This window comes from Leptonotus elevatus, chromosome 19, assembly GCF_054856555.1.
Source record: "Leptonotus elevatus isolate MCC_2025b chromosome 19, RoL_Lele_1.0, whole genome shotgun sequence".
Taxonomy (NCBI): domain Eukaryota; kingdom Metazoa; phylum Chordata; class Actinopteri; order Syngnathiformes; family Syngnathidae; genus Leptonotus; species Leptonotus elevatus.
Window position 1 is genome coordinate 8,035,514 of NC_141257.1, and position 26,725 is coordinate 8,062,238.

Below are 26,725 nucleotides of genomic sequence, written 5' to 3' on the forward strand. Positions count from 1 at the left end.
AGTGTCCGCAGCATTTCAGATAGCCGATGGGGAGCGCGGGGGTGGGGGTGCGAGTGTTGGAACGCAGCCGGCAGTGGCCGGAAAAGGCGCTGAGGTGTAAAACACCGAAGTCGAAGTCCGTGGCATCGACCCCATTCGTCCGAGTGCGACTACGTGGCCCCCATATTGCAAATGTCAAAAGACGAGCAGCTCAGCAGCATCTAATTAATTGCCTAATAATTTTTTTGTTTTTGGAATATATTACCATTGGTATTTTATTTCAACAAAACATTTTAGGGATGTTGTACTCTACAAGGAAGATACCCAATTATAATTGTGAACAAAATCATTGTTTGGTTTCAACACATTGCCTCAAACCAGCAACTTCGGAGGCATTTTACTCTAACAATAACCATTCGATTGTGCACCAAAACATCACTTTTTAAATATAGCACCCATTTTTTGACCCCCCCCCCCCCCCCGGGAAATAAAAGATAGAGCAACCATCCATCCCTTTTGGAACCTCTGCCCTGGGATTAATAACAGCGTGCAAATGCAAATCAAAAGAAACAGAACTTTAACTGTTTTATTGATGGTAACGAACCATGTTATTTTTTTTTTGTTTTTTTTCTTTTTTATCACTCATCCAGTAATAATGATAATCATGGCTTTAAAATTAAACTCAACTTTTTCCCTATCATCCAAAGTCACCCTTGTCCATTTAAACACGCAATAGAAAAATATATACTTAATACTTTGTACAATACTGGTTTTGGTCCAAACAAAAGTGGATCAGAAAAGCCAATAAGCCTTTAGTCATCAAAGGCTCTCTAATTTGCATTTAAGCTTCTTTTAAATGGATTCGGGAAACTTTGAATATAGGAATTTACACAATAAATTCTAAAGACAAAACAAAATGCTGAATGCAGAGTTGAACATGAACAAAAAAGAAAATTCAACTTCACATATTAAAAAAAAAATCAGTATTTACAGTTTTTATGATATTCAAAGGCCAATTAAGAGAGAGGTAAAGGGAGAGTGTGAGGATCGAGAAAGACGGGAGAGAAACCACAGCGGGCCAAAAACATGTAACATGAAAAGTATGCATTTACAAAGTCCTAAGGATTTAAGCATCATCCTCCGCAGTGCATGGTACACACTTCTACCCTTCGTTCTGCCCCGTTGGCTGTTTGTCTGCCCCCACCCACCATTTTGTTTCGAAACATTCATTTGCTTGCAAGTAATAATCACTCATTTCTCATACGCACAAACACACACACACACCTGCAGTCTGTACATTAGGGAGCTGGGGGGGAGGAAAGCACGCTCGTCCCTGTACATACAGCACACGGCGCTACAGCTGTCTGTAGCGCTCGGCACGTCACAGCTTTGCAAAGTCTCCACTCGTACTTTAAATCAACGGGATGCTGCTGTGGGCAGTTTGTTTTTTGTGGCTTTATTACAAAAAAGAAGCCTCGGGTCGAGCAGAAAATAGAGATATGTCCATCGGCATTGTCTTTGATTGTTGTCGAGTGTCGGAGCCGACATCCTTCCTCAAAAAAAAAAAAGAAAAAAAAAGGAGGAAAAAGTCCATTTCAGTCCAAGTTTAACGTTTCATCCCGAATCAGCCGCCTATTTCCGGCGCCGCACCCCCATCTTGATCTTGCGCCCGGCGATCGTTTGCTGCCCAGCGGGCGACGGCGTGAAGGATTTGGACGACCTGGAAGACAGGATTAGTAAAGTTAAGAACCTGAAAGAGCAAATATTTGTCAAGACAGAAATAAACTCATCTATTACATTCAATTCAAAAATGGAAATTAGATTTTTTTTTTTGTGTGTGCAAAAAACAAAAACAAAACTTAAGCATACATCACACTGGAACAATAAAAGCAACTTGAGAGGGATAGTCCAATAAAATAATAGTATAATGTAGACATGGTAGCACAGATTGCACAAAATGGCGTGTTATTCACCACATGGTGATAAACGGAAAAAAGAGGCAAGTTACCCGATGTTGAAAGCGAGTGGTTGTGAAAAGTTAAACCCGCCGCTGCCAGGAGCAGGCGGGGCGGGAGATGCGGCTGCCCCAGCTCCAAAATTGAAAACTCCCGTGCTGTTGGTGGACCCGAACGCGCTGGCGCCTCCAAACTGAAAGCCTCCACCTAAAGAAAACAAAACGTCTTCAACGCGCTCCAAATGCTCAGACAAGATGAAAACGGTTGCCGGGACGAAGACTGACCTTGCGTGGAGTTGGCGGCGGCGGCGCCGAACGCGGGCGTGGAGTTGGCCTGCTGGCCAAAGACGGGCGCCGCGGCGGCGGCGGCGGGCTTGGCGCCGAACGCTGGGGTTTGTGAAGCGGCCGATGGGAACGGCGAGCTGAAAGACGAGCCGAACGCCGGCGTCTGATTGGCTCCGAACTGTGTGGCATTTGATGAGCTGACGAGGAAGGGGTTGGGAGCTGTGGAAGGACAGGAAGTGACGTCAGCGGAAAGAAACATTGAACAGATGGATGTGTAGATTCAAAAGTTGACACAAGGTCAAAAAACTTTCACGGATAAAGGTCATACTTTGATGTTCATCTTGAAATCAGTTCTACATCCCTAACATTTTATGAGTAGTGTCCATTTTAATGGACCCATTTCAGGAAGTGTGGGTAAGATGCAGACCTGCAGAGGGCATAGCAGACAACGCAGACGCTCCAAAGTTGACGGAAGGTGCGGCAGTGGGCGCGACCGTGGCGCCGCCAAAGATGAAGGGTTGCGCCGCTGGAGGCGGGGCAGAGTTGACAGGCGCGGCCGACGAGGTGTCCTGGCTTTGCCCGAAGACGAAGAGTGGAGTAGCGTCGCTGGCTGCCGGGGCGGCGGTTTGACCAAACAGGAAAGTGCTGGGAGTTGCGGCGGGGGCGGTGGCGGGGGCGGGAGCGAGCGCCTGGTTGCCGCTGCCAAAGAGACTGGTGGTCGGGGTGGACGTGGTGCTGCTGGTAGTGGCGGCGTTGCTTCCCATGAAGAAGAACGGCGTCTTAGGAGCATCAGAGGCTGTCAGGAGGAAAAGAACCACCGCTTATTCACCATTTCATGTCAAGCTGATCAGTGACAAAGTGCATTTGATGGCAAGAAAAGAGGCTTCAAGGTGTACCAGATTAAGTTGCATGATTTAAGCAAAACATTAACACTAACTAATGCAACGACGCATGTAGACAATAAAAAACAAAACAAGCATACATCTACCCTGTTCACAGAATGTCTCTTTCTGCTGTATTGAGAAGTTGAAACTGCCAACATTTGCAGTACATATATAGGCATGTCCGTCTTATACTGCCCCCCGGTGGTCATGACGTGCACACCAGAATGAGGAGCACAAACTGCATTGAATTGAAGGACAATGTGTGACTAACACTAACGTCACTGTCATAACTGTGTGTTCATATTAAAGTTAAAGTAGCACTGATTGTCACAGAATTAGTTCTCTGCATTTGACCCATCCCCTGAGGGAGCGTGAGCAGCAGGGATTGCGCTCGGGAACCATTTGGTGATCTCATTTCACTGTGGAAAGATAATTTGCCACGAGTGTTTTGGGTTAAGAATATGGCCATGGAATTAACTAATTCACATCGTACATATTTTTTTGTGATATTTGTGTGTGGTGTGTTAATGTCATGCTTTTGTTGTTTCTGTGTGTGCGTACAAATAAAATACCTGGAGCACTTTGTCCAAACACAAAAGAAGAATTTGTGGCTTTTGAATTGGACGTGTCGCTCTTGTCAGCTGGTTTTCCAAAAGCAAAAGCAGGCAGCGCCGGCTGCTGCTGCTCCGCCGGAGTGCTCGGCTTGCCAAAGGAAAAGCTCCCCGGAAGGGCGGGCGCCGGCTCGGCGTCCTTACTTGCACCGCCGAAGACGAACGCCTCCTCCTCCGACTTGCCGAACGCAAACGCGGGAGCGGCGGGCCGCGAGCCAAAGGTGGGGCCCGCAGGTGGCGTGGCGGTGGCCAGGGTGGGCGTCCCGAACACCGGGCCGGCGGTCGCGCCGGTGTCTTTCGCCACACCGTCATTGCTGCTGCTCTTCTCCTGAGAGACCGCGGGCGCGCTTACGGCAACAGCGGACAACGAGGTGGGGGTATCTGACGGTTTTTCCTCGGGTTTGGGAAGGCCAAAGCTGAAGGATGTCTTGGAGGAGCTGCTACTTTCCGTACCCGATGATCCCGCCTCCAATGAGATCCCGCCGCTTGATCCGAACTTGAAGCCGGCTTCGGCCGCGGGCTGCTCCGCCTTTTTATCATTACCGGGGGGAATCCCAAATTTAAAGCCCCCGGATGGGGTGCTGAACTTGAACCCTAGTGAGGTATTGGTGTCTTTTGAAGGGGCTTCTGAGGAGGGATTTCCAAACGGGATGCCGAACTTGAATCCTCCCGATGAGGAGGAGGCGGTGGAGGATTCCGATGCGGACACACCAAACTTGAACCCCCCAGATGCAGACTCCGAGGTACTGTTGGATGTGCCGAATGTGAAAGCTCCAGAAGTAGAGGTAGTAGAAGATCCTGAAGTTGAATAAGTACAACAAGAACCAGATTCAGTCTCTGAAGCACATGATGCCATCAAGACTTGGGGGGAAGGGGGGGGGGGGGTGTCTGCTTCTTACCTTGGGTCTCCACCTGCGCTCCAGGTTTGGCCGCCTGACAAGCGACGCACTTGAGGTCGGCGGCCTTGTTCTGCAGCAGACACGTGTCGCATTCCCAGGAGTTCTCGGGCTTCTTGAACTTGTCCCCCAAGCTTAACGACGGCACGCTGCCGGCTGCAGGGGGAGCTCCTAAAAACATTCCTGTTAGGAAAAATTTTGAGGTCAGATTTTTTGGCCCCAAAAATTACTCAATCATGTTCTAGGGCTGTGCAAATAATCGAAATTCAATTACAATTTCAAGCATTACACTCTACAATTACAAAATCAGCATTATCGTAGAAAAAAAGATTGTTAATACTAAATTTAGAGTTGTTTAAATGTATACATTTGCACCTTTCTTCTTTTTAATTTTAAAATAACTAATTCAATAAATTTTGTTTCATCCAAAAGGAACTTGCATAATTATATTGGTTTATTAAATAATAATAAAAAAAATTACGTTCAAACATTTCCTCGTTGTGTACCCCCAAAAAACGTCCTGCTGCACTCCAATTTCCAGTTTTTGTCAACATAAATAAATAAACATTATTGTAAATATATGTTATTATAAATTCTGTTTGGTCCAAAAGGAACTTACATAATTATAATGTTTCTATTTTTTTTTTTTATTGGTCTTAATATTTTGAAATTCTTAAGCTTTTTTTTTTGGTAGCCCCAAAAATTATCGTTTGAATAATCGTGATTACAATTATTGCCAAAATAATCGGGATTATTATTTTTTTCCATAATCGAGCAGCCCTAATATGTTCTACGAGATGGATAAAAATGGCTGGATTGTGCTTCATAACTCTTATTTACACAAATGTAATATTAATCAAAATGTCATGTTTAGACTAGTGATGTCACATATAACATTATTGTCAAGATGTTTATGGTTGACTTCAACTTTAAAGACAACATTTCGTCACTGAGCATACCTGGTTTAGGGTTCGTATCGGTGACCTTGTTCTGTCGCATGCCATCGTCGCCGTCCCGCTCGACCTCCATTTTCTTCAACGTTTCTCCGACTCCGACAGACAGCGTCGCAGAGGAGGCGGCATCAGCGGCGGGGCCGGCCGCCGTCTCCACGGCGAAGAAAGCCGAGGGAACGGATGAGGCCTTGAGCCCCGTGCCGGGCTTGGTGGTCTTGCAGGCTACACACTCGACGGCTTCGGTCTTGTTGAAGACCAGACACGTGTCGCATTCCCAAGTCGTCGCCGACGTGGAGAAGGGCGAGCCGACAGAGGTGCCGTTCGTACTGCTCCTGGGCTCCGGGAGCGCCGAGGCGGGTTTTTTATTGTCCTCGCTTGTGGCGCCAGGCTGAGGAGCCGTGCAGCACACGCACTTTGAAGCTGACGGCTTGTTTTGCACCAAGCAGACGTTACAGCTCCACCCAGCTGGTGCTTTGAACAAATCACTAAGGCCTGTGGAGGAGAATGTGGTGTTGACGGTGGCGGCGGAGGACGAGTGGGCAGTGGACTGCGTGAAGGTCTCGGGTGACTTTTGCACTTTAGTCATTGAAGCAAAGCCTGGACAAAAGATACAAATACAAATTCCAAATGTGAAACGCCAACTCAATAACGTAATTGCCGTTCACACACACAACACAAAATAGTTAAGTGGTGAGCCAATTCAAATGATGTTGTAGCCACCGACATTCATAGAAAGTCTCTCAGATGCTTTTGCAAACAGATTGCTGATGAGTATTAAAATCGATTCCATCTATTGAAACAGTCATAAAAAATGTTTTGCAAGCAGACTGATCACTATCAATGTTGTGTGCCTCACTTATCAATATCATTCCAAAAATGTAAAGGCCTCCCCCCTAAATACGACGGCAGGCCCAAAATCTGCAGTTGCGAGAAAAAAGAAATGCGTTGTCAGCGCTTCTTACCGGGTGTTTTCAGGAGGTCCAGCACGCTGCCCTTCTTCAGAGTCTTGGCTGGTTTGAAAGGTCCGTCAAAGTCGTCTGTGCTTGCGTTTGTTGACATTTTCACTTGGGAGGCGGAAAAAATCAAATTAAAAACAAAACAAAAAAAAATCACACAGACCAAGATGATCACGACAAAATTGGCCCATCTGGTTTAAAGCTGAAATGGACTGATGATAAAAAGGTTACCTGGAGTTGCTATGGGGATGGACAGCTTTCCATTTGACATGGAAGGGCTTATTTTTGTTACAGGGGCACTGAATGTAAAGCCAACCTAGGGGAAGAAGAAAAAAATAAATACGATTTGTTTCCCCCCCTCGGCCACGGTTAATGATGCGGATGCTCCTTCTTGCATCTTACAGTACACTTGTAGTAAAGCAGTCCCACGTTTCGCTGGGCTTACGTTCCAAGACCATGATTGGCGATGATTATGATTTATATTTAGTTTAAAGCGTCATGCTACGGCTGTCAAAATTAAGCCATTAATTGACAAGTAATCGGCTATCAAATTAATCGACAACTACTTTAATAATCGAGCAAATGTTTGGAGCCTTTTTGTTGTATTTAAAATTCTACATATTGTCTCATATTTTAGTATATCAACAGTTGTTCGTTGATTTCTGTAGTCCTTCATAAAAGAAGACTGATCATCTTCTGTGTTTAATCAAAATAAGACATTTACAAACATCGGTTGGAAAACAATAACCGAACCGGTAACATAGTACATCATTCCGCCCCCCCCCCTTTTTTTTATCACTATACAAATACAAAATATGACATAAACACCAATCACTGGTTAATAAACAGTAATCAGGGGGGGATGCTTTTGTAATACACTTTAAAGCAAAATTCAAATGAATCTGATTGATCGGTTAACCGATTGACTCTAAAAATATTTGATAGTGACTTCACGCATAATACCAGTACAAAATATGCTTGTGAGCCGCAGGTATTACTTCACGTGGCAAAAGAGCACTTACTGTTGGGGAGAAGTTAGGTGGACTAGCAGGAGTTGCTTTGACAATGGGCGAGGAGAACGTAAAGGGGATACAGGGGGGCGAAGCGGGTGTCGCCTAAGTGCGGGAAAGGAGAGAGACACAAGCTGTATTTCGGGATTGTGCCGAAAACTTTAAGTGAATTCATAAAAAAAAAGTTTGAAAAAAAAAAGGACAGACCTTAATTGTAGCCATATCCTTGATAGGGCTGACGGTGATACTGGAGGTTGCGACGGGGGGCAGCGGGGAGGAGAAGCTGAAGGTGGGCAAGGTAGATGTGCTAATAGGAAGTGAAATCGTTGGAAGGTCTGGCACCTCAACCACCTAATGTCAAAAAATAAATAAAAAATAACATCGCATCAATAAACTACCCCCCAAAAAAATACACAAATAAATCTATATATGTATGTAAATGATGTATCCATTAACCCGGCGGGCCCCAAATTTTTGAGGCCTTTTCAAAAGGCGGAACCACCTGGAAATATGTGATGTGATGTGACGTTGAAAAGGCGAATACCTCGTCCTCCTTAGTGTGTTTGGAAGACGGCCGCGTCGTCTTCCGCTCCCTCTTCTTCTTGCCGCCTCCGGAGCTTCTGATGGCGGGCGTGCTGGACATGGGGTAGGGGATGCCGCTGGACCCAGTTGTGCTTTGAGAAGGGCCTCCGGTGGTTCTATCAGGCAGTAGAGGTGATTGTCTCATGGGCTGTGGGACAATGGAAACAAAAGCCAACAACATCAGCACCGGTGAGAAACTTAGGCTCTAGTTTAGGTGGCATAACTATCCCACCGTGTCTCTAGGCATCCGATCCAAAGTCCGGCTCGGCCTGCCCGGGGTCAAACTGGGCCTGAAGGAGACGGTGCGGTTGGCCGAGATGGAAATGGGGACCACCAGCTTCTGCGCTGGTGGGACGTTGGAATCCAGCTAAGGAAAAGAAACGATGAGGATGTGTCAACAAGAGATTCATCAGCAACAAAAAACTGCTCCTGGTGGACCAATTTAAAAAAAAAAATTTTTTTTAGGGCTGCAACAACAAATCGATCATATTAATAACTACAGAATGCTACTTTATTCTGTTTTTGAAATTAGGCAAAGAAAAGTCCAAACTTTGGTATCATGACAACATTTCTTAAGTATCATTTCAGATGTCCTGTCACCATTTAATTTAGTAGCTTGTAGTACTCAAGAAGCAGTCAATTTATTTCTCACACTTTATTTTGAGCTAACACAAATTCATATTCCTACTTTTATACCCGCTAGAATCTACTCTTTTTTTTTTTTTAATTATCTGGTCTTTTGAATGAACTCCCATTACACATTGCCCCCCTAGTGTTCACACAGAGACACAACATAACTGAAACCGACTTGTGTTACAGGGTACAGCAAGAATGCCGTCAACAACAGTGCTGTAACTATTGAATATTTTTACAATCGATTAATCTATCGATTATTCAATCAACTAATCGGATTCATTTAGATGTTGCATTTAAGTGTATTACAAAAGCATTTCCCCCCGATTACTGTTTAGTAACCAGTGAATGGTGGTTATTTTTTACCACATTGTTTTTCAAAGTAAGAACAGATGTTTGCAAATGTCCTATTTTGATTAAACAGAAGATAATCAGTGTTCTTTCATGAAAGACTACAGAAATATATGGACAATTACTGTTGAAATTCTGAAATCAGAGGATTTGGACAATTTTAAATTAAAAAAATGGCTCCAAACGATTACTTGATTATTAACTAATTTGCTCCCAATTTTTTTTAAATACTTTCTAATTTAAATATTACCATGCTTCCAAAGTTGTATTTATGCGTTTTTTTTATGCTAGAGCATAAAGAAGGGCTTTGATGCAGCCTCTGAAGAGAATGTTTGAATCAATGGTAGTTATTACAAAAACGGCCAGCAGGTGACACCAGAGTATAAGAGATCAACCAGGGCAAGCTGGAAAACAAGCTTTTTTAAACAGATTTATGAATGATGAAAAATATTCTAATGCTAATTGCTGCAAAACAGAAACAGATAGAGACTCTAATCTTTCTTTTGGTAGGTTCCATGTTTTTATAGCAATAGAACACAATATTCCGTGGTCCTTGCAAAATCAGTTAAAATCCAGTAAAACAGCCGGGAGCGAAGGCGGTTGCTTCAGTGAAAATGGCTGGGAGTGAATGAGTTAAAATAGTTATTTTAACTTCATTTTGACAGCTCTGGTCAACCATAACGAGTTCTTTCTTGAAAAGTGTTACATTTGAGTCAAGTTATGCCATGTTAAAAAAAAAACAATGTTTTTGAACATCCATCCATTACTCAAACCACTAATCCTCACAAGGACAATATATAATTAAAACAAAACACATTTTGATCACAATTATGAGCTCTAATGACACCATCAAGTATGATTACTTAGTATCCTTATAAAAGATCAACTTAACCGTGTTGAGGTCAAGTAACGTTAACAGACTCCGGTGGCAGAACAGCAGTACACAGCTGTGTTGTGTCAACACAGCCCTGTTGTTGGAGAGTAACAGCTGTCGCACAGCTGGCCCGTCTGCCAGTTGTTGCTACAAACACTGCCGGGCCCACATAATGAACTCCCTGTTCCTACGCCAACTTACCCTTTTCTTTTTAGACTGGAAATGTGACACATCAAGATCACTGCCATCCATTGACTGCAAAGGGGGGAAAAAAACGTATTTACAACTATTGTACTATTTAAAAAAAGAAAAGAAAAGTAGATGCTTTTGTTGATGGCTGACACTCAAATTTACCGTTGAGAAGGGTGATGACGATGCTCTTGTTGGGATCCTCCTGGCATCCTGGAGATGAAAAATCAAATGATGAGAGATTTGAAACTCAATTTGTCAATCTTCTTGTTTGTGTGCGTGTGTTCGTACTGCCAGAGGACTGGACATGCGCTCCAGAGACTGCAGGATGCGTCGGGCTGTGGCGCTGGTCAACCCGCAGGGCTGCACGCCGGCTGGCTTGGCTTTAATCTGCCTCCTCAGCGGGGCCTGAAAGATCACGCAGGCTCGTTAATGACAATATGAACAAAACCCTACAATTCCAATAGCTTTGTGGCATCGTTCTGGCAGGCTCACCGGGTATGGCGTTCCGGGGCGAGTGTGAGCGCTCTTGACCGCAGCCGCGCCGCCGTACGTGGTCTTCCCGAGGTAGAAGGGGGAATCTCCCAGCTGGCTGGTGTTCAGCACTGTGCTGTTCAGCGTCGACTGGTGGAGGGCATCCAAATTGCGTTACTTACAGGTAGTGATTATTATTAGCATCATAATTACATAATTAGAGCGATAGACAGAGATAGTGCCTATACCTGCCCACATTCACCCATCACAATTAAATTTCAGCCATCTTTTCTGACTAGGGCTCATTTCCCTGAAAGACTCACATTAGCGCATTTTGCGGATGTGCCAAAGATGGACAGGTTGAAGGCAGGCCTTTTCAGGCTTGACTGAGAAGGCTGCGGCACTGAGATGGCTCTGTCCAGGTCTGGTGACCAAAGCTGTGGAAGCGATGCTGTCTTTGATGTGGGCACGTCTGCAAGACGGAACAAAATTAGCTACAGCTACTCATAAAACACGATATCAACAAATAAACAAAGACCCCTCATATTTTGTTAAATATTGTAAAAGGGACAACACCGAAGAAATTACACTTTGTGACCACATAAGTCAGTGTACAGCTTGTAAAACAGTGTAAATTTACCGTCCCCTCAAAATAGCCCTTCACATCCATTAGTGTCTAAACCGCTGGCAACAAAAGTGAGCACAGATTTGGGGCCAATTCGCCATTTTCCCTCCCTGGTGTGATATGACTCAGTGTTATAATTGCTGCCTTACATAAACAACCCGAAATTGAGCTTCAGCAGTGTCCAAGAACATATAAACATTTAACAGGACAGGTCCAACTCAAAACAGGACTCAGATTAATTTATGGGTTTACTCACTTTTGTTGCCGGCAGTTCCAATATTAATGGCTATATGTCTATTTTGAAGGGAGAGTAAATTTACACTGGTAAACAAGCAGTACATTGACTACCGGTACATTGCAGCAAAGTGTTAGTTCGTCAGTGTTGTCCCATGAAAAGATCAAATGCGCACTTGTTAGATACTGCATCCGCCCAATTAGTAATGAATTTGAACACTGTTCCTGTTAGCGTACCTTTGTCAGAGGCGCGCGAGGAGAAGCCGCTGGTGGTGGAGATGTTATCGTCCTCGTGTTGCGACAGGTTGTCCTTGACCTCCTTGACCAGGGAGAAGCCGGTAGAGAAGGGCCCCGGCGCCGAGGAGGTGGAGGGCTGCGAGAAAAGGCCGCCGCTGCCGCCCAGCGTTTGCGACGAGGCCTCCAGCGACGAGAGGTGGAGGTGGGAGTGGCTGAGCGGCGGCCGGGACAGCGCGTAGTCCTGAAAGTTGAGGGAGGCCCGGCTGGTCGAGGGCTCTGCGTTGGGAAGAGAGACCCTTTAGAATAAACTCTTATTTAACAGTTTTTTAAAATATGGACCACAGCCAAATGGTTGAGATTGCATTTAATACAGGCAAAAGGCAGAAGAATATTTACATAAGGAACATTTTTGGGTTGAAATACACAGTCAAGTTTATTTTACACAGGAAAGGTGGGCCAGCTGAAAAACCAAACCTGTGTTACTGGTACTCGGCCTGGCCGAGTGACGTCCATCGAGAGATGGTGGCCCCTCTCTGCCGCCGTTAGGAGGAGGCAGCAGGCAGTTCTCATTCACATCTGCCGCTTCTCTGCCGCCGCCTCCGCCTCCGCCTCCACCTCCACCTCCACCTCCCGCTTCCCCTTCCGGAGCCTCTGCGTTCTTGAAGTAGTTCTGAAGCCAGGAGGGAACGATGCTCTTGACTGTGTCGGTCACTCGGCTGATCAGGCCTGACGGCTGGTGATGGGAAAATAATGAGTGGAAAAGTCATTATTGAATGGTTGTGCGCAGCAACTGACACATAAAAAAAAATATCATTTTACTGTAAGCAGCATGGTTTTCACGTGCAGGTACAGTATTTGGCAGCTCAAAAGCAAAAATATATATATATCACACCTTACGGCTAAGCGAGACATTTTAGCAAAGGATCTAAGGTTGAAAATGAGGAACAACTTTCTATAAATGGATAGAATACAAAAAGCCAGACATATAGGTTCTTTTTTTAGTTGTCGTTTGTTGGATGGTTAACCCTAGAATGTAAAGAATTGAACTATGCATCATGATTTCATGCATTGATTGAATGAGCATTAAAATGTGCCTTGGCCAGAAGGAAGTAAAATACAGACTGAAATGTGACGCAAACATCTGATGACAAAGCACAAAAAAAACATTGCAATCAAACTGCAGAAATATTAGTCTTTCTTTGCAGAGGATAAAAAAAAACATAAGCCAGTGAGTATTGCTATTTGCTCTGTCTTAACGTTTTGTTAGCGTGTGGCCAATTATACGTTGTAAAAAGGTTTTGGTACATCACTACTAGTTTTTTAAGTCAGCCTATGGTTTCCTACATTGTTAGGATTAAGGTAGCAGATTTTTATTAGGCAAATTTATGTGGTTTGGATATACACACAATTCTCTTCGTTCTGTTAGTTTTAGTTAATAGGCAGCTGCTAAGTGCTAACACAAGCGCACAACAGGCTAATTCTCTTACACTCGCAATCGCCGCCTCTCACGCCACTCACCAGGCCAAGCCCCACCCTTCTTAAACAACACACACTCAAAGTCACAGATGATACAGTGTGGAATGTAAGCAATACAATAATGTCTCCACGTCACAGGCACTTTTTCTTGTTCAATAACTTTTACCCGATCACTCTGCGGAATGATCGGCAGAATAATCGATTCTGAAAATATCTATAGCTGCAGTCTTTGGGTGATTTTTTTCTCTCTTGGGTATCTGTCACTCACAGGATCCCCCCCCCCCCCCCCCCGGTTATACAGCTGTAAACCTTCACGCAACAAATTTCTGTAAGTGTAGATAAGATGACTAACCAAACACGCAGTCACGCACACAAACACACTTGTCTTTGTATCATCCTGGGGACATCTCATTGACTTGATACATTTCCTAGCCCCTTCCCCTAACCATCAAAAATGATTCCCTACGCTCATTCCTTACCCTAACCTCAACCATAACCCAATTCAAACCTAAACACTAAAACCAAGTCTTGAGCCTCAAAAAGAGGTCTGAACTTGTTGGCCCCCACAATGGTAGTTAAACCTGGAAAAACACATGTATGGGCCCCACAATGTAGCAAAGACAAAACCACACTTTCTTCATTGCAAAGTCAGTCGATAGACTAATTTTGTTCATTTGGTGAAACTAAAACCTCAATTAAAAGTTACATTAATATAAAATAGAATGCATGGGCGACATCTTGAATATAACTACCAGCTGCAGCGCATTGTTTTCCAGGAGAAGCAATTCCTCAAGTGCAGTAAGAACAAAAGTGGGTCAGTTACTATGTGCATGCTTCACGAGGCAAACAGCAAACGAGGCTCCAGCGTCCAGCGACCGAACTATCAAATCTTGAGATGCCGTGTCGCTGCATAAAAGCGCGGCCGCCTTGATTTTTATTTTTATTTTTTAATCACACGCCGCTGGGCTCTGTACAAAAGGCGTTGATTTTGTCAGGATCTCCGTCTGAAAATGCCCACGGCGGCCGAGTAATAAGTACCACTCTGCTTATCAATATAATTGTTCCTAAGGAGTTTTGGTGGCGTTGTTGGCTATATGGGAAGGACAAAATATTAGATACAGCTCTCAGTATGATGCAGTCCTCTTGTACAATTTAAAATAAACTTATTTGGAACATATAAAGTGGGCAACTGTTATTTGATTGGGTAAAGCTTCCTTGATTGCCTCATTTTGTTTCAGTTGGTACACCAGGCAGCAAGAAGTACTTCCCAAGGGAAATTAGTTTTGATGACCAAACGCTCCCGCATCCAGTCCTCTTTGGAAAAACTCTGGTAACATCGGTGCATATCTGGAAGAGTATGTTCTTCTTAGTTTTTTGTTAGATCATGTGTAATCACACAAGATTTATGCGTTGAAAGACTATGTTTCAAAATTGACGATGGGACCGAATTTGGGCTGCAATAACTTATTTTAATGATCAATCAGTGTGTTTGATTATTTTGTCCATTTGTCAATGAATCAGATTTAAAAAATTCCATCTTTTACTAAAAAACAGGACATTGTTGAACATTAACGGTGTAGAAAATGCACACGTTATTTATGATTCTATTACTGGTATGGTGTATATAACATGACAGAAAAACGGCAAAAACTTTGATCATTGTATTCAATTGTAAAAGCATATTTTTCATTTTGATTCAACACAAAACTGACCATCAGTCTGCTTTCATTGAAGACGGCAGAAATCTGACAATAGTAACTGTTGAGAAGCTGAAAGGTTGAGGATTTGGACCATTTTAAATTAGAAAAACTAGCTAAATGGTCAATATATTAGCAAAACTATTGATCAATTAATTTGGTAATACATTAGTTGATTAATCATTGCACTTCTAGGCAAAAACTTTTGGAATTTAAGGTCTGTAACAACCTTTGTGAATTTGAACATCATTTTGTGTTGGTACACAAACCAACCTAGTGCCCACATCGCTCTTCTCACAAACTAGCATTTCGAATTACATTTTTGCACGATTTAACTTGAGTTTTTAGGGCAAGTGACAGATCACTTGTAGAAATAATAAAGTTATACTGTCTTACATTTTCGATTTGACTGCATTTTGGCAACATCACACAAAAACCTTCATTAAAAAATGCACTTTTTTCCCCCTCCACACATAAAAAGCAAACTTCCTCCAGAACCCATCACTTGATTTCCAATCACACTTGGCTTCTTTTTTTCTTTTCTTTGCCTGCCTCCAATACAACATTGTTACACGAATATCCTTGAATACTAGTGTTGTTTTCAAACACTTATTTGTACTGAATAGCATTAGACGATACAAGTGTACCTGGAGAGTGTGCTGTAAACAAACTAATCGCTTAACATATTTGGATGTGAAGTGGCGCTAACTGCAGGAATTCGAAAAATCAATCAATGCCATGACACACAGACTGTGCTAGATATTAGCCTGGAGGCTAATCAGCTGATTGGGAGCGAATAAACCTACAGCTAAATTCCATATCGGGAATTACTTTCGCACCAAAACATAGGGAGAAGAAAATGGAGCCGTCTTGAATTGTAAAGCATTGTTATGTTAATAAGAAAAAGTTATTATTTATGGCGGCAGGTAAGATGTGTTCCAATGCAACCATGTGGGGCTCTTTAACAGCTTCCTGCGCAATTCACCCCGGCTAACGTTAGCCAGCCACCGAAGGCCCCCCGCCACACAACTTCCACAAAATTCACGCCAAACCGCCAGCGACACACTTTCCTAACAAGCCACTATGGACATTTGTAACCAATAAATCAAATTATTTTACTTAAATAGACACTTATATTCCCCTGAAGGTGGCGAGGCGAATACAACAATGCGCCTACTCGCTCGCTCACTGTTAGCCTTTGCTACCACAGTAGCGTCTTTGCTCTGCCTTTTTTCCCCGCTACCTCGCAAACGACTCACTCGGCCTGACTGACGCGGGTGTCGTCGCACTCGCCCGCGGCCGGGTGACTTGATCCACTCGGGACAAGTCAATGCGCTGACACGAAAGCTGTCAAAACGAGTACGTTCGCTAAGACAGGGAAGCCGCTAACTAGCGTGCTAATGGGTTAGCATCCGCTAGCACGCTAGGAAGCGCGTGGAGGCCACGAATAGGCCGCAGAATGTCTCCCCAACTTGAAACAAAAACACTAGCAAGAGAGCCCGCTGGTCTCGTAGTCGTCGCAGTCCACTCGGCTCGGGGGGTTCCACGAGTAGACTTTGAGGGGACGGGGTTTACCTGCTTGCCCTTGGCGTAAGGTTTGGAGGCGACGTGACATCGCTGACTCCTGCTTCTGATTTTCCCTCCGCCCGTGGCCGCCATGGCTCTTGCGTTGAGAGTGTGTCCCGTCGGTGTTTCGGCGCCGGATAGCTGTCATCCAGTTCGGCGGCTAATGCCGCAAGGGATTTTGGTAAATGTAGTCAACCGGTATACAATTGACAATGCATTTGCTTGCCACAAAACAATAAAAGTACAAAAAACAAAACAAAAAAACAACAACTGAAGTTACAAAAGTACAGAAGGCTTTTATTATTATTATTATTAAAATTTCTGAACCACTTATTTCTCACAAGGGTCCCAGGGGTGCTGTTATTATTATTATTATTATTATTATTATTATTATTATTATTATTATTATTATTATTATTATTATTATTATTATTATTATTATCCCTTTTTTCTTTTGTCTTTTTTTCTTCTTTTTTTAATATATGTATTTATTTATTTATTTATTTTTTACAATATTGCGATTATTTAGTTGGACATTGAACATGCTAAATCCACATACATACGGCACAGAAATTACCTCTATATATTTTTATCTAATGTATGTATTTATATTTAGTTATTTATTTTTATGAATGAAGCGTTACTGGGGCATGATGCTTTCTTAGCAGACAAAGAGAGGCCACGGTGGGGCTACAAACAGAGCTCGCACTGGTTGTCATGGAAGCTGGAGCAGACTAGTCTCTCCAGCACTTTGTCATGAATTTTAATTACTCCGTCATAAGAGAGTGTTACCAAACAAACGAATAATAATAAAGAGCACAGCACTTCTAGTCACTCACTGGTAATGGGGAAAGAAGATAGAATTAGGTAGATAAAAATGTACGAAAACGGATTATATATTTATAAAATACATGAAAATAAAGGCCATTGTTGTGATTGGCTACATTTAGATTAATGCATCAATTAAACAAAATACCCGTAAAATATAATTTACGAAAATACAGCGAAAACAGGAACATTGGACTTAACCATGTAACTTGGAAAACGAGGGAGGCTCTATTGTAATAAATTAATAAAATCTTCAAGATAAACAGCTATTGGGGTTACGTTAACGTTCCATCCTATCTATAATAAATTTTGTCGAATGATCCAAATTTCATGCAATGTCATTAAACCAGTTAATAAACCGGTTAATAAACCGAAAGCCTACAAATTTACTCCCGTACTGGCGACGTGGTACATTCGGTCCGATGACGCATTTCCGGGTGCGCGTATTTCCCCACGTGAAAAGTAGCATTTGACATTGTAGAGCATTTATCGTCTATGAAGCGGAATATACATTAAAACTGATTTTAGACGGTGAGTACACATTATTTTTTTGTTTTCTATGAAAATGTTCATTAGCATGATCATGTTTTGGTTCTAGCTAGCATTGTTTACAGTAGCACAGTATCACACTATCACACTGTAGTACACAGGAAACAAGGTATATTACACCATAAAAGATCAAGTTCAGCCTTATATGCAGTAATTAAAAGTATGCAATACAGTACAATATAAATTACATGTTTGTTAGAAGTATAAAAACGTACAAATAACCCGTCTCGATTTTTTTTTTGCAGAAACAAAATGGCATCCTCTTGTATGCAGCTGTGTATAAAACACAGACTTCTTCCTCCTGTCAGCACAGTGGCTTTGAGCACCTGCGCTCAAGTTCGTCACTGCTGTACAGTCACAAGGCCTCGCCATCCTACAACTGTCATTGGGACTCAAACAAAATATCAGCAAGGACAACACATCCGCTTTTACAGTGATCTAATTGATAAACATCAGGCAAATGAAACGCAAACGCTAAATGAAATCCCTACATCATTAGGTATATAATTTGTGGCTATATTATTTTGAAAGATATTGACAGGAAGTGACTATGTTTTTTCCTGTCTTCAGATCTTGATGCCACCACTGGATTGTATGCACTGGAGGAGATCGGCGACGAAGAGGCTATGAGTCTAGCACCTTTGCCCTCCATCCCTCCAGTCTCCGCGTCTCTCAAAGACTACGTCGACCAGTCGGAGACTCTCACAAAACTAGTGCAGCTTGGTAAATCATAAAGAATAACGTGAATCATATGGTTTTGCAGTGTTTATGATAATGTCTTACCAACAGGGGTGAACCTGTGGAAGCTGGAGCAGAGGCCCAACGTCGGCTCCATGCTGCTCCGTCTGGACTTCGATACAGACGTGGCTCCGAGGTTGCTCTTCCTCAAAGGCATTGGTGTGGACGACTCTCGTCTGGGCTATATCATCACGCACAACCCGTTTGTCCTTACCGAGGATTTGGAAAACCTTCAGGCCAGGTGACAGGAAATTGCATCTAAAATTGCATCTGTTCTCATCAAGATAATATTTTATTTGGTGTCATTTGTCCCAAATTTGTGACTGTTGCGGTCCTATAATTTATTTATTAATTGTACAGGCATTTTTATCCACATATTAACATTATAAACTCATTCACTGGTCTATTAATTTACAAGGTCTATTTTTCCTGAACGCTTAAACTGCACCTTTTGTCAGTCTTTTGCTGTATTGAATTAATCATGTTTTCTCGCTCTTGTTTTCTGCAATGAAGGGTGAACTATCTCAAGTCCAAGAAGTTCACAGCCGAGAATGTTGCGTCGATGGTTTCCAGAGCTCCTTACCTTCTCAACTTCAGCGTGAAGAGGCTGGACAATCGTCTGGGTTTCTATCAGCAGCAGCTGAACCTCAATGCATCCAACGTAAGCATTTTCGCTGATTTAAATATTGTTTTGGTAAAGGAACGACACAGATGCTGATATTCACAGTGGTGTTTCAAACAATATTTTTTTTTTTAGACTCGTAACATTGTTGCACGTCTGCCCAGACTGCTGTGTGGCAGTTTGGAGCCCGTCAAAGAAAATCTAAAGGTGATACAACAAAACCAAGTCTTAACATACATTTTATTTACAATGCGTTTGTTTGTATTTATACGTCCGTTGCATTTCCAGGTGTGCGAAATTGAGCTTGGCTTTAAAGCCAATGAGATCCAGCACATCGTCTTGGCTGTCCCTAAAATTCTGACGGCCAACAAACGCAAGCTGACTCAAATATTTGACTTCCTCCACAACACCATGAAGGTGCCACATCACCTGATCTCCAAGTTCCCACAGGTACATTGAACTTTGCAGTGTTTTAATTTACCCTAGTATCCTTGTTCATTCTTAATTCTAACCTCCATCAGGTCTTTAATTCTAAGTTCCTGCGCATTAGAGAGCGCCACCTGTTCCTGCAGTACCTGGGAAGGGCGCACTATGATCCAGATCAAGCCAACTACGTTTCCTTGGAGCGCTTGGCGTCATCTCCGGATGAAATTTTTTGCACGGAGGTGGCTTTGGCCACGCCGGAAGATTTTTACCTGTTCCAAAAGACTCTTTAAACTAAGAAGCAAGAGGACTAAGAAAACTTAATAAAACAATTAAAGACACATTATGAACAATTTTAAACAGTGTCCTGGTGTCACACTGCACATAGGCAAACATGCACTCACATTCACAGTATAAGGACAATTTAGAATCTTTAATTAACTTTACCTGCATATACTCGGAATGTGGGAGGAAACTGAAGTAACTGGAGAAAACCCATACAAGCCTGGGGAGAACAAGAAAACTCCACACTGGAAGGTGGGAGCCAGAATTCAAACTTTTAACTTCAGGACTGTGCGGCGCATGCGCTAATCACTCATTCTATGCCTATATACTGTAAATATAAAAAGTAAATTTTCCATAATATTCTCATTTTAAGTCTATATACAGTCACTGAGACCACGCAGGTTTTAAAATGTAAAAAAAATAAATTGTAAATGTGCTTAATACATTTATCCAGTATTTTGTTTTAGATGTTGGTTTCACATTTTTATCTGTTTATGAACTACAAACTGTTCTGCATACTACTAGAAGTATACTACACTCCTTGAATTTAAAGCAGATTACATCTGCCATTCATTTCATTTGAAGATATATGTAAAATATTAATTTCCGGTTTTTGTTTTTAACCCAGGGAAAGATAGTGTGCCTCAGACTGAGGTCTACTTTTTATATTTTTGAATTTACCATACATATTTTAAAAGTATACAATCTGTTACTGAATAATAGTTAGGAATATTTACATTTCTGACGTTTTTCCTACTACTGTAAAATTTGACGTTTTCAAAATAAAACTGTCCAATGTCCATTTGCGCATGCGTCCCGTTTACGGATTTTACTTTACCCACAATGCACCCCGGTCCTTCCCACAGTTCAACATGGCGTCGAGGGCACCAGGTAAAAATGTCCCCCTCGATCAAATGTCAAATTCATATCCTTCTTCCGAAATGGGCATTGTCGAATTATGCATGTAGGCGTGTTGTTAATTTATACGCGGTTTGACTTCCGTGGATTTTATGCTTATAACGCGCTTTTAGACTCCTTTGTCTCGCGTTCGTCCTCTTGTTTGTCCTCCCTGGTAGCTGATGCTAATGGCTAGCGTCTGCGAGGCTAATATGCTAATTGTCAACCAATAATTGTATCTTTTTAATATTCCTTTTATACAGTTAATGTTTTCTTCGGATTACAGTCATTCCTGCGTGACATTGATTGGTGATATCGCTTAATGAAGGGGGGGGGGGGGGGGGGGTCTGTTACTTTGCTTTACAACTGCTTTAACATTATGTAGTTTGATTCCTGCACCAAATGACAGCTAGAAATGGGAGTTTTGCATCTCGCTCACCTTACAGGTGTTTAAATATCATATAAGATAATTGTGGTAGTCTAATGATGATCTGTGTGTTTTTCCCTGAAGTGGCTTCAGGCAGGTTTCTGTCCAGTTTTTACAAATGGTACTACAACAAGTGCGGCTTCAACCAGCTTGGTAAGCACAGAAAGGAAATATGAGCCTAAAATTGTAGAACAGAAGCTCCATGTCGACTCCTCTCTGGCAGGTTTAATGCGAGATGACACAATGTATGAGGACAACGACGTGAAGGAGGCTGTGCGTAGGCTGCCGGAGAACGTCTACAACGACCGCATGTTTCGCATCAAGAGAGCTATGGATCTGTCCATGAAACAGCAGATCCTCCCCAAGGACCAGTGGACGAAATATGAGGAGGTACAGAAAAGGTTTTCCCAAGCCTGTGTTTTATTTTTTTTTCTTGCGTCCATACTTTTTTCTTTTTTTTGACGACTTATTCCGTCTGTTTAGGATAACCCCTACCTGATGCCGTACCTGGATGAGGTGATCCGCGAAAAGAAAGAAAGAGAGGAATGGATGAAAAAATGAAAGGAAAGAGCTGAGCTGAGCTGGTTAATCCTTTAATGAATATCCTTGGTGTTGTATATTTAAAATAATGAAAGTCATTAAAATTTTAATTTTGAAACAAGGCCAGATGTTTCAGTTTATTGAAGTCTGCTTTATTTACATGAAAATTATTATATTCATACAGAGGTCTAAATCTCTCGGGATTTGTTGGGAAATGTAAAGCATAATTAGGGCTGCTGAAAAGAAAACAATTATTAATCAGTCTTTTGTTGAATTTTAACAACTTTATCAAAGAAAAAGCACTGTTGATTTCGCAGTATTATTACTTTTTAAAGTGTTTTACTGACTTTACTTATTCCCAACCACACAAAATGTCATTTTGTTTAAAAACAAAAACATTTTACACAAAAAAATTAGCATTTCTTGTTAAATTACGATTTAAAAAAATAAATAAAATATCCTTTTATTTACCCAGTTATTCGCAAAAAAAATCATTTTACCTAGTGCGTTTTAAATGACGAGTGTGCTTATAGATAATATGTAGAGACGGGATACTCCCAAGACATTGGAGTCAAAAGTGAAGTTTCTGTATTCTACATAAACACAAACATCCATGAAACGATCCGATTGGTTAATTGTTCTTTGGTGCCCGCCTGTCGTTGACTTCCGTGATGGTCTCTATGAAGTTCCCCATCACGCTGTTAAATGACTTCAACATGGACACCCCCAGCTCGTTGTTGGTCTCATGAATATCCGGATCGTAGGCGCCCAAGAGGGGTGTGCACACCTCCACGTCCCGTCTCCCGGCTCCCGCCAGGATCCCGAGCAGCTGCTCTCTGACCTCCCGAAAGAGCGCCCCGTCGTACCGCTGCAGGGCCGTGTCGTCCAGCGGGTACGCGGCATCCTCCGGGTAGCATTCGCGAGGAACGGGAAGCTCTACGTACCTCAACTTGGGGAACCCTGCCGCTAACGCGCTCACAAGCCTCTGCAGGTCCCGCGCACTCAGAGGGTTGCCCAGTAGTTTGAGCTCCTCCAGCGCCCGGCAGCGGGACAGTGCGTCCGCCAGGGCGGCCCCGTCCTCCACGCCGCACTCCTCCAGGTCCAGGCTGGCCAGCGTGGCCGAGCAGCGGCCCAGCAGCTTGATGAAGGCGCCGGCGAAGTCGTCCAGCACGGGGTGGCCGCTCAGGTCAAGACGCAGCAGGTACTCGCTGTGCAGGCTGTTGGCCAGGTAGGTCATGTCCACGCGGCTCAGGCAGCAGTTGGCCAGCTCCAAGCTTTCAAGCGGGGTCTGAAGGGGGCTGGCTCAACACAGAAAAAGAGCATTTATTTACAGATGTTTAAAAACATCCATCCTTTTTCTGAATCGCTTATTCCTCACAAGGGTTGTGGGGGGAGCTGGAGCCTATCCCAGCTGGCTTCAGGCAGTAGGCGGGGTACACCCTGAACTGGTTGCCAGCCAATCGCAGGGCACACGGAGACGAACAACCATTCACACAATCACAATCACACCTAGGGACAATTTAGAGTGTTTAATTAACCTTAAGTCTTGTCCTGTCATGTCCTGAATGTGGGAGGAAACTGGAGAAAACCCACGCAAGCATGGGGAGAACATGCAAACTCCACCCAGGAAGGCCGAAGCCCAGACTCGATCTCACGTCCTTTGCACTGGGAGGCGGACGCGCTAACTGTCATCCACCCTTTTGTTTAAAAACAGTTGAAATATATTTTGAAAATGTAATTTAAAGACAATATTTTTTGTTGTGCTTATGGGAAAAAAATGCAATTTCTTGAAACTTGACTTTTTTAAAGAACTTCTCAAAACAAATAAGTAAAATCCAAATTTATTCTTGGAAGAATCCCCCAAAAATTCTACAAGAAAGTAAGAATTTTCTTCAAAAGATGGACTTTGTGTATGCCGTTGCTCTCTCAAAAATTTTAGTTTTATTGATTTTTTTCTCCCTTTGGTCTTGGCAAAAAATACTTAAAAATATATTAAATATAAGCATAAAAATATGCTTTGTCACCTAAAAGTAGATTTTGTGAATGATAAAAGCTTTTTTTCATTATTAATATTACAAATTATTTTTATTTACTTGATTTATTTAATACAGATTTATACATGCAAGATTGTATTTCCCCCACCATAAAGGTATTCTTCACTATTACCACTGTTTTACAATATAATAGATTTTCTCAAAAAAAATTTAAACATCTTTTTTTCATTGAAAAGGTTAGACATTTCTTCCCAAAAAATTTTTTACTTTGTTTTTTTTAATTATTGATTTTTTTCCAGTTGCAACCCCCTCGCAAAAAAATCTTTAATAAAGAAAATATATAGATCTTTTTTTCAACTTCTGAAATTAATTTGCCGTTGTTTTAAGACTCTCACCTGAGCAGCTTCCTCAGGTGCCCCGTGAGTGTGGAGAATCCCACGGAGAGCTCGGTCAGACTGGTGAGTTTGGCCATCAGGTTCCCGAGGACGGCCATCAACTGTTGGTCATCCGCTCCCAACCTCCGGACGTCTAGCGCCCCAGTCGGCAACGTGAGGGATCGCAGCGTCGGGAAGTCCACCATGGAGAGCATCACCTCCAGGTGAGCGGCTTCCAACGGGACGTTGTGCACCACCTCCAGCTTCGTCATGCCCTCGGGCCGGGCCAGTCGCAGGACGTAGAAGAGCTGCTTGAGGGCGAGTGAATCAGCCCGGAAGGTCACGAAACGCAGCTTGAGGGGCGAGTGGCACGCCAGTATCAGGGCCTGCGTCACCAGCTCGTAGTTGCGGCCCGTGACGAAGCCGTTGAGACGCACGTCAACGGCGGCGTGGAACGCAGAGGGGGGCACGTCATCGCCGGCCTGCATGGCCGCCACTGTCTCGTAGCACAGCTGGCTCAGCAGCCCGGTGCGAGCCCAGCGGCCCAGGGTGGTCCCGCACGGGCACGTCTGCCTCTCCACATCCCTCAAGGATGTCAGGTCCACCACATGCAGGATTTTGGCATATGTGCTTGGCGGGAACAGCACGTAATCCTTTAGGGAACGTGAACAGATACAATTAGATTTTCTCTTTATAACTTCAGTGCAGTGGTATCATGAGATGAGTAGCCTAAAAGTGTTTTTGGAAAGTACGAACCATTACTTTGATTTGTTTTTGTTTTGAGTTGCGAGCGAAAATGTAAGTTGCAAGTGAAGTTCACAGCAATAAATAAAAAGCCTAATTTTAAAATAAAAAAATAAAGTCAAATTTTCTGTTTGATGCCACTCCAAGTCAAAGTTTACTGTCAAACCTAACATAAAATGACAATTTAGATTCAATTTGTATTTAAAACAATCACATAAAACGCCACTGGCTTAATGCTAACATATAAGAGGAAACGCCTTACATGAGCTAACAAAATTAGCATCTATGTTACAGTGTTATAAAACTTTAACCAACAGATGTTTAGCTTGATGCTACACATAATAAGTAATGTCATAGACTGGTTATTGAAACTAACGTCAATGTTGTGGTAGTTTGTATTGAAAACAACCACAAAACTGCCTTATACAAAAGGCCACTAGCTTAATGCTAACATATACAGGTAAAAAGCCTTACACACGATAACAAAAGAAGCATTGATGTTGTGGAGTTATACCTTGAAGCAACACGTTTAGCTTTATGCTAACACATAATGGTAATGCCATAGATGGGCTACTAAAACTAGCATGAATTTTAATTGAAGTCATTAAGAATATTCTTTCATTGTTGATGTACCTATTGCGGAGTTTAAATTACAATGTCAGACTTTTTGTATAAGGATTATACAAAATAACAATTTTAAGAGATTTATAATGACGTGAATTGTAGTAAAGAAGCTATACCTTCAGTCCGGTGCACAGTGCGGTCAGACACGGCCGGCACGTGCGTGAGGTCAAGTCATCGGGGCAGTCGACCGTCTGGCCCAGGAGTTTTCCCAGGTGGAGCTCGGCCAGCGGCCACGTGCGCACCAACGCTCGCAGCAACTCTGGCCGCTCATGTAGGTAGCAGGCCTTGAAGAGGTGCGGGTACGCGTGAAAAGACACGCAAGCCAGATTCTGCTCGGCGCTCGGGCCACTTCGGACGAAGGTCTCGCATGAGAGAAAGCGCAGCGACTTCATGCTGTCAGCTCGGGCGGACCGTCCGAGTGACAATAATAATAAGTGCGTTTGTGCTGCCGTCTGCCCGCTTGTTTTGCTTTGGTGCCGGGCTGTTGTAATGAGGAGCGAGGTCTCGTGGTAGGTGAGAAGGGGACGGGTTATTAATAGGAGCAGCTGTCTCTCGTCCTTTGCCGGTCACAGGGTCTATTAGTAGTGACCCACTTTTTCCACAGGCCATTGCTGATTTTTGGCGGAATTTTATGATAACCTGAGACTGGCTGATAATCAAACATTTTTAAGATAAAACGTCAGAAATGTACACCAGTCAAGTGGTATTTTTCAGGGGGGGGTAAAATCGTCTTCAATAATGTTTATTTAATGTACAGCGAGTGCCCCAATTTACAAGTTTCTTCAATTTAAAAACCTGATTGCATTTTCAGTAAAACTAAAGTTACAATAAAACATTTTTTTTTTTTTATCAAGTTGTATTTTCCCCAAGAAAAATCGTTATGACAATGTAGTGTTTTCGGGGCAAAAATATATATTCATAAGGCAGTTCCGATTTTTTTTTAGATTGGAATTATAAAATTAAATTAAAATTGTCATAATCTTGTATTTTAGAACAGTAAGAATAATAGCAATACAGGTAATAGTACTTTAAAGTATTTCTAGATCAATATTGCTACTAGTTTTATTTTATCAAGATAAACCTTTGCATGATTTGTCTTTTTTACATTCAAGTAAAAACTTTTATTCTCTTGGTGTATTTTTTTTTCTTGAAATACAAACTTGAATGACTTTTTTTTACCAAGTAAAAAACAACTAAATAGAGAAAAAAATATT

At 42.6% G+C, this 26,725-nt stretch overlaps 4 protein-coding genes across 5 annotated transcripts; 2 read left to right on the top strand and 2 right to left on the bottom strand.

The window, feature by feature from the left end:
- Positions 1 to 551: 551 nt before the first annotated feature.
- Positions 552 to 16,626, bottom strand: nup153 (nucleoporin 153). Its single transcript, XM_086062296.1, has 21 exons — positions 16,476 to 16,626; positions 12,202 to 12,460; positions 11,728 to 12,003; positions 10,955 to 11,103; positions 10,653 to 10,781; positions 10,449 to 10,565; positions 10,323 to 10,370; positions 10,170 to 10,223; positions 8,343 to 8,477; positions 8,073 to 8,258; positions 7,736 to 7,879; positions 7,541 to 7,633; positions 6,750 to 6,834; positions 6,525 to 6,626; positions 5,569 to 6,159; positions 4,613 to 4,792; positions 3,675 to 4,511; positions 2,646 to 3,014; positions 2,219 to 2,437; positions 1,988 to 2,141; positions 552 to 1,699 (listed from the first exon to the last, which is right to left on the bottom strand). The coding sequence occupies exons 1-21, from the start codon at positions 16,557 to 16,559 to the stop codon at positions 1,612 to 1,614; spliced, it is 4,299 nt and encodes a 1,432-aa protein (XP_085918422.1). The 5' UTR covers positions 16,560 to 16,626; the 3' UTR covers positions 552 to 1,611.
- A 1,078-nt stretch (positions 16,627 to 17,704) lies between these two features.
- Positions 17,705 to 19,986, top strand: mterf3 (mitochondrial transcription termination factor 3). 2 transcript variants are annotated; one of them, XM_086062935.1, is made up of 8 exons: positions 17,705 to 17,825; positions 18,089 to 18,342; positions 18,414 to 18,566; positions 18,633 to 18,822; positions 19,095 to 19,242; positions 19,339 to 19,410; positions 19,492 to 19,653; positions 19,725 to 19,986. In XM_086062935.1, the coding sequence occupies exons 2-8, from the start codon at positions 18,096 to 18,098 to the stop codon at positions 19,917 to 19,919; spliced, it is 1,167 nt and encodes a 388-aa protein (XP_085919061.1). In that variant the 5' UTR covers positions 17,705 to 17,825; positions 18,089 to 18,095; the 3' UTR covers positions 19,920 to 19,986. The 2 variants fall into 2 exon arrangements, with proteins under 2 accessions (XP_085919061.1, XP_085919062.1); XM_086062936.1 differs by having other exon boundaries at positions 19,740 to 19,986.
- A 745-nt stretch (positions 19,987 to 20,731) lies between these two features.
- uqcrb (ubiquinol-cytochrome c reductase binding protein) lies at positions 20,732 to 21,897 on the top strand. Its single transcript, XM_086062938.1, has 4 exons — positions 20,732 to 20,802; positions 21,320 to 21,388; positions 21,459 to 21,625; positions 21,719 to 21,897. Exons 1-4 carry the CDS (start codon positions 20,784 to 20,786, stop codon positions 21,794 to 21,796), a joined length of 333 nt encoding a protein of 110 aa, XP_085919064.1. The 5' UTR covers positions 20,732 to 20,783; the 3' UTR covers positions 21,797 to 21,897.
- On the bottom strand, positions 21,660 to 26,622 carry lrrc14b (leucine rich repeat containing 14B). Its single transcript, XM_086062934.1, has 3 exons — positions 25,628 to 26,622; positions 24,165 to 24,796; positions 21,660 to 23,073 (listed from the first exon to the last, which is right to left on the bottom strand). Exons 1-3 carry the CDS (start codon positions 25,901 to 25,903, stop codon positions 22,407 to 22,409), a joined length of 1,575 nt encoding a protein of 524 aa, XP_085919060.1. The 5' UTR covers positions 25,904 to 26,622; the 3' UTR covers positions 21,660 to 22,406.
- Positions 26,623 to 26,725: the final 103 nt, after the last annotated feature.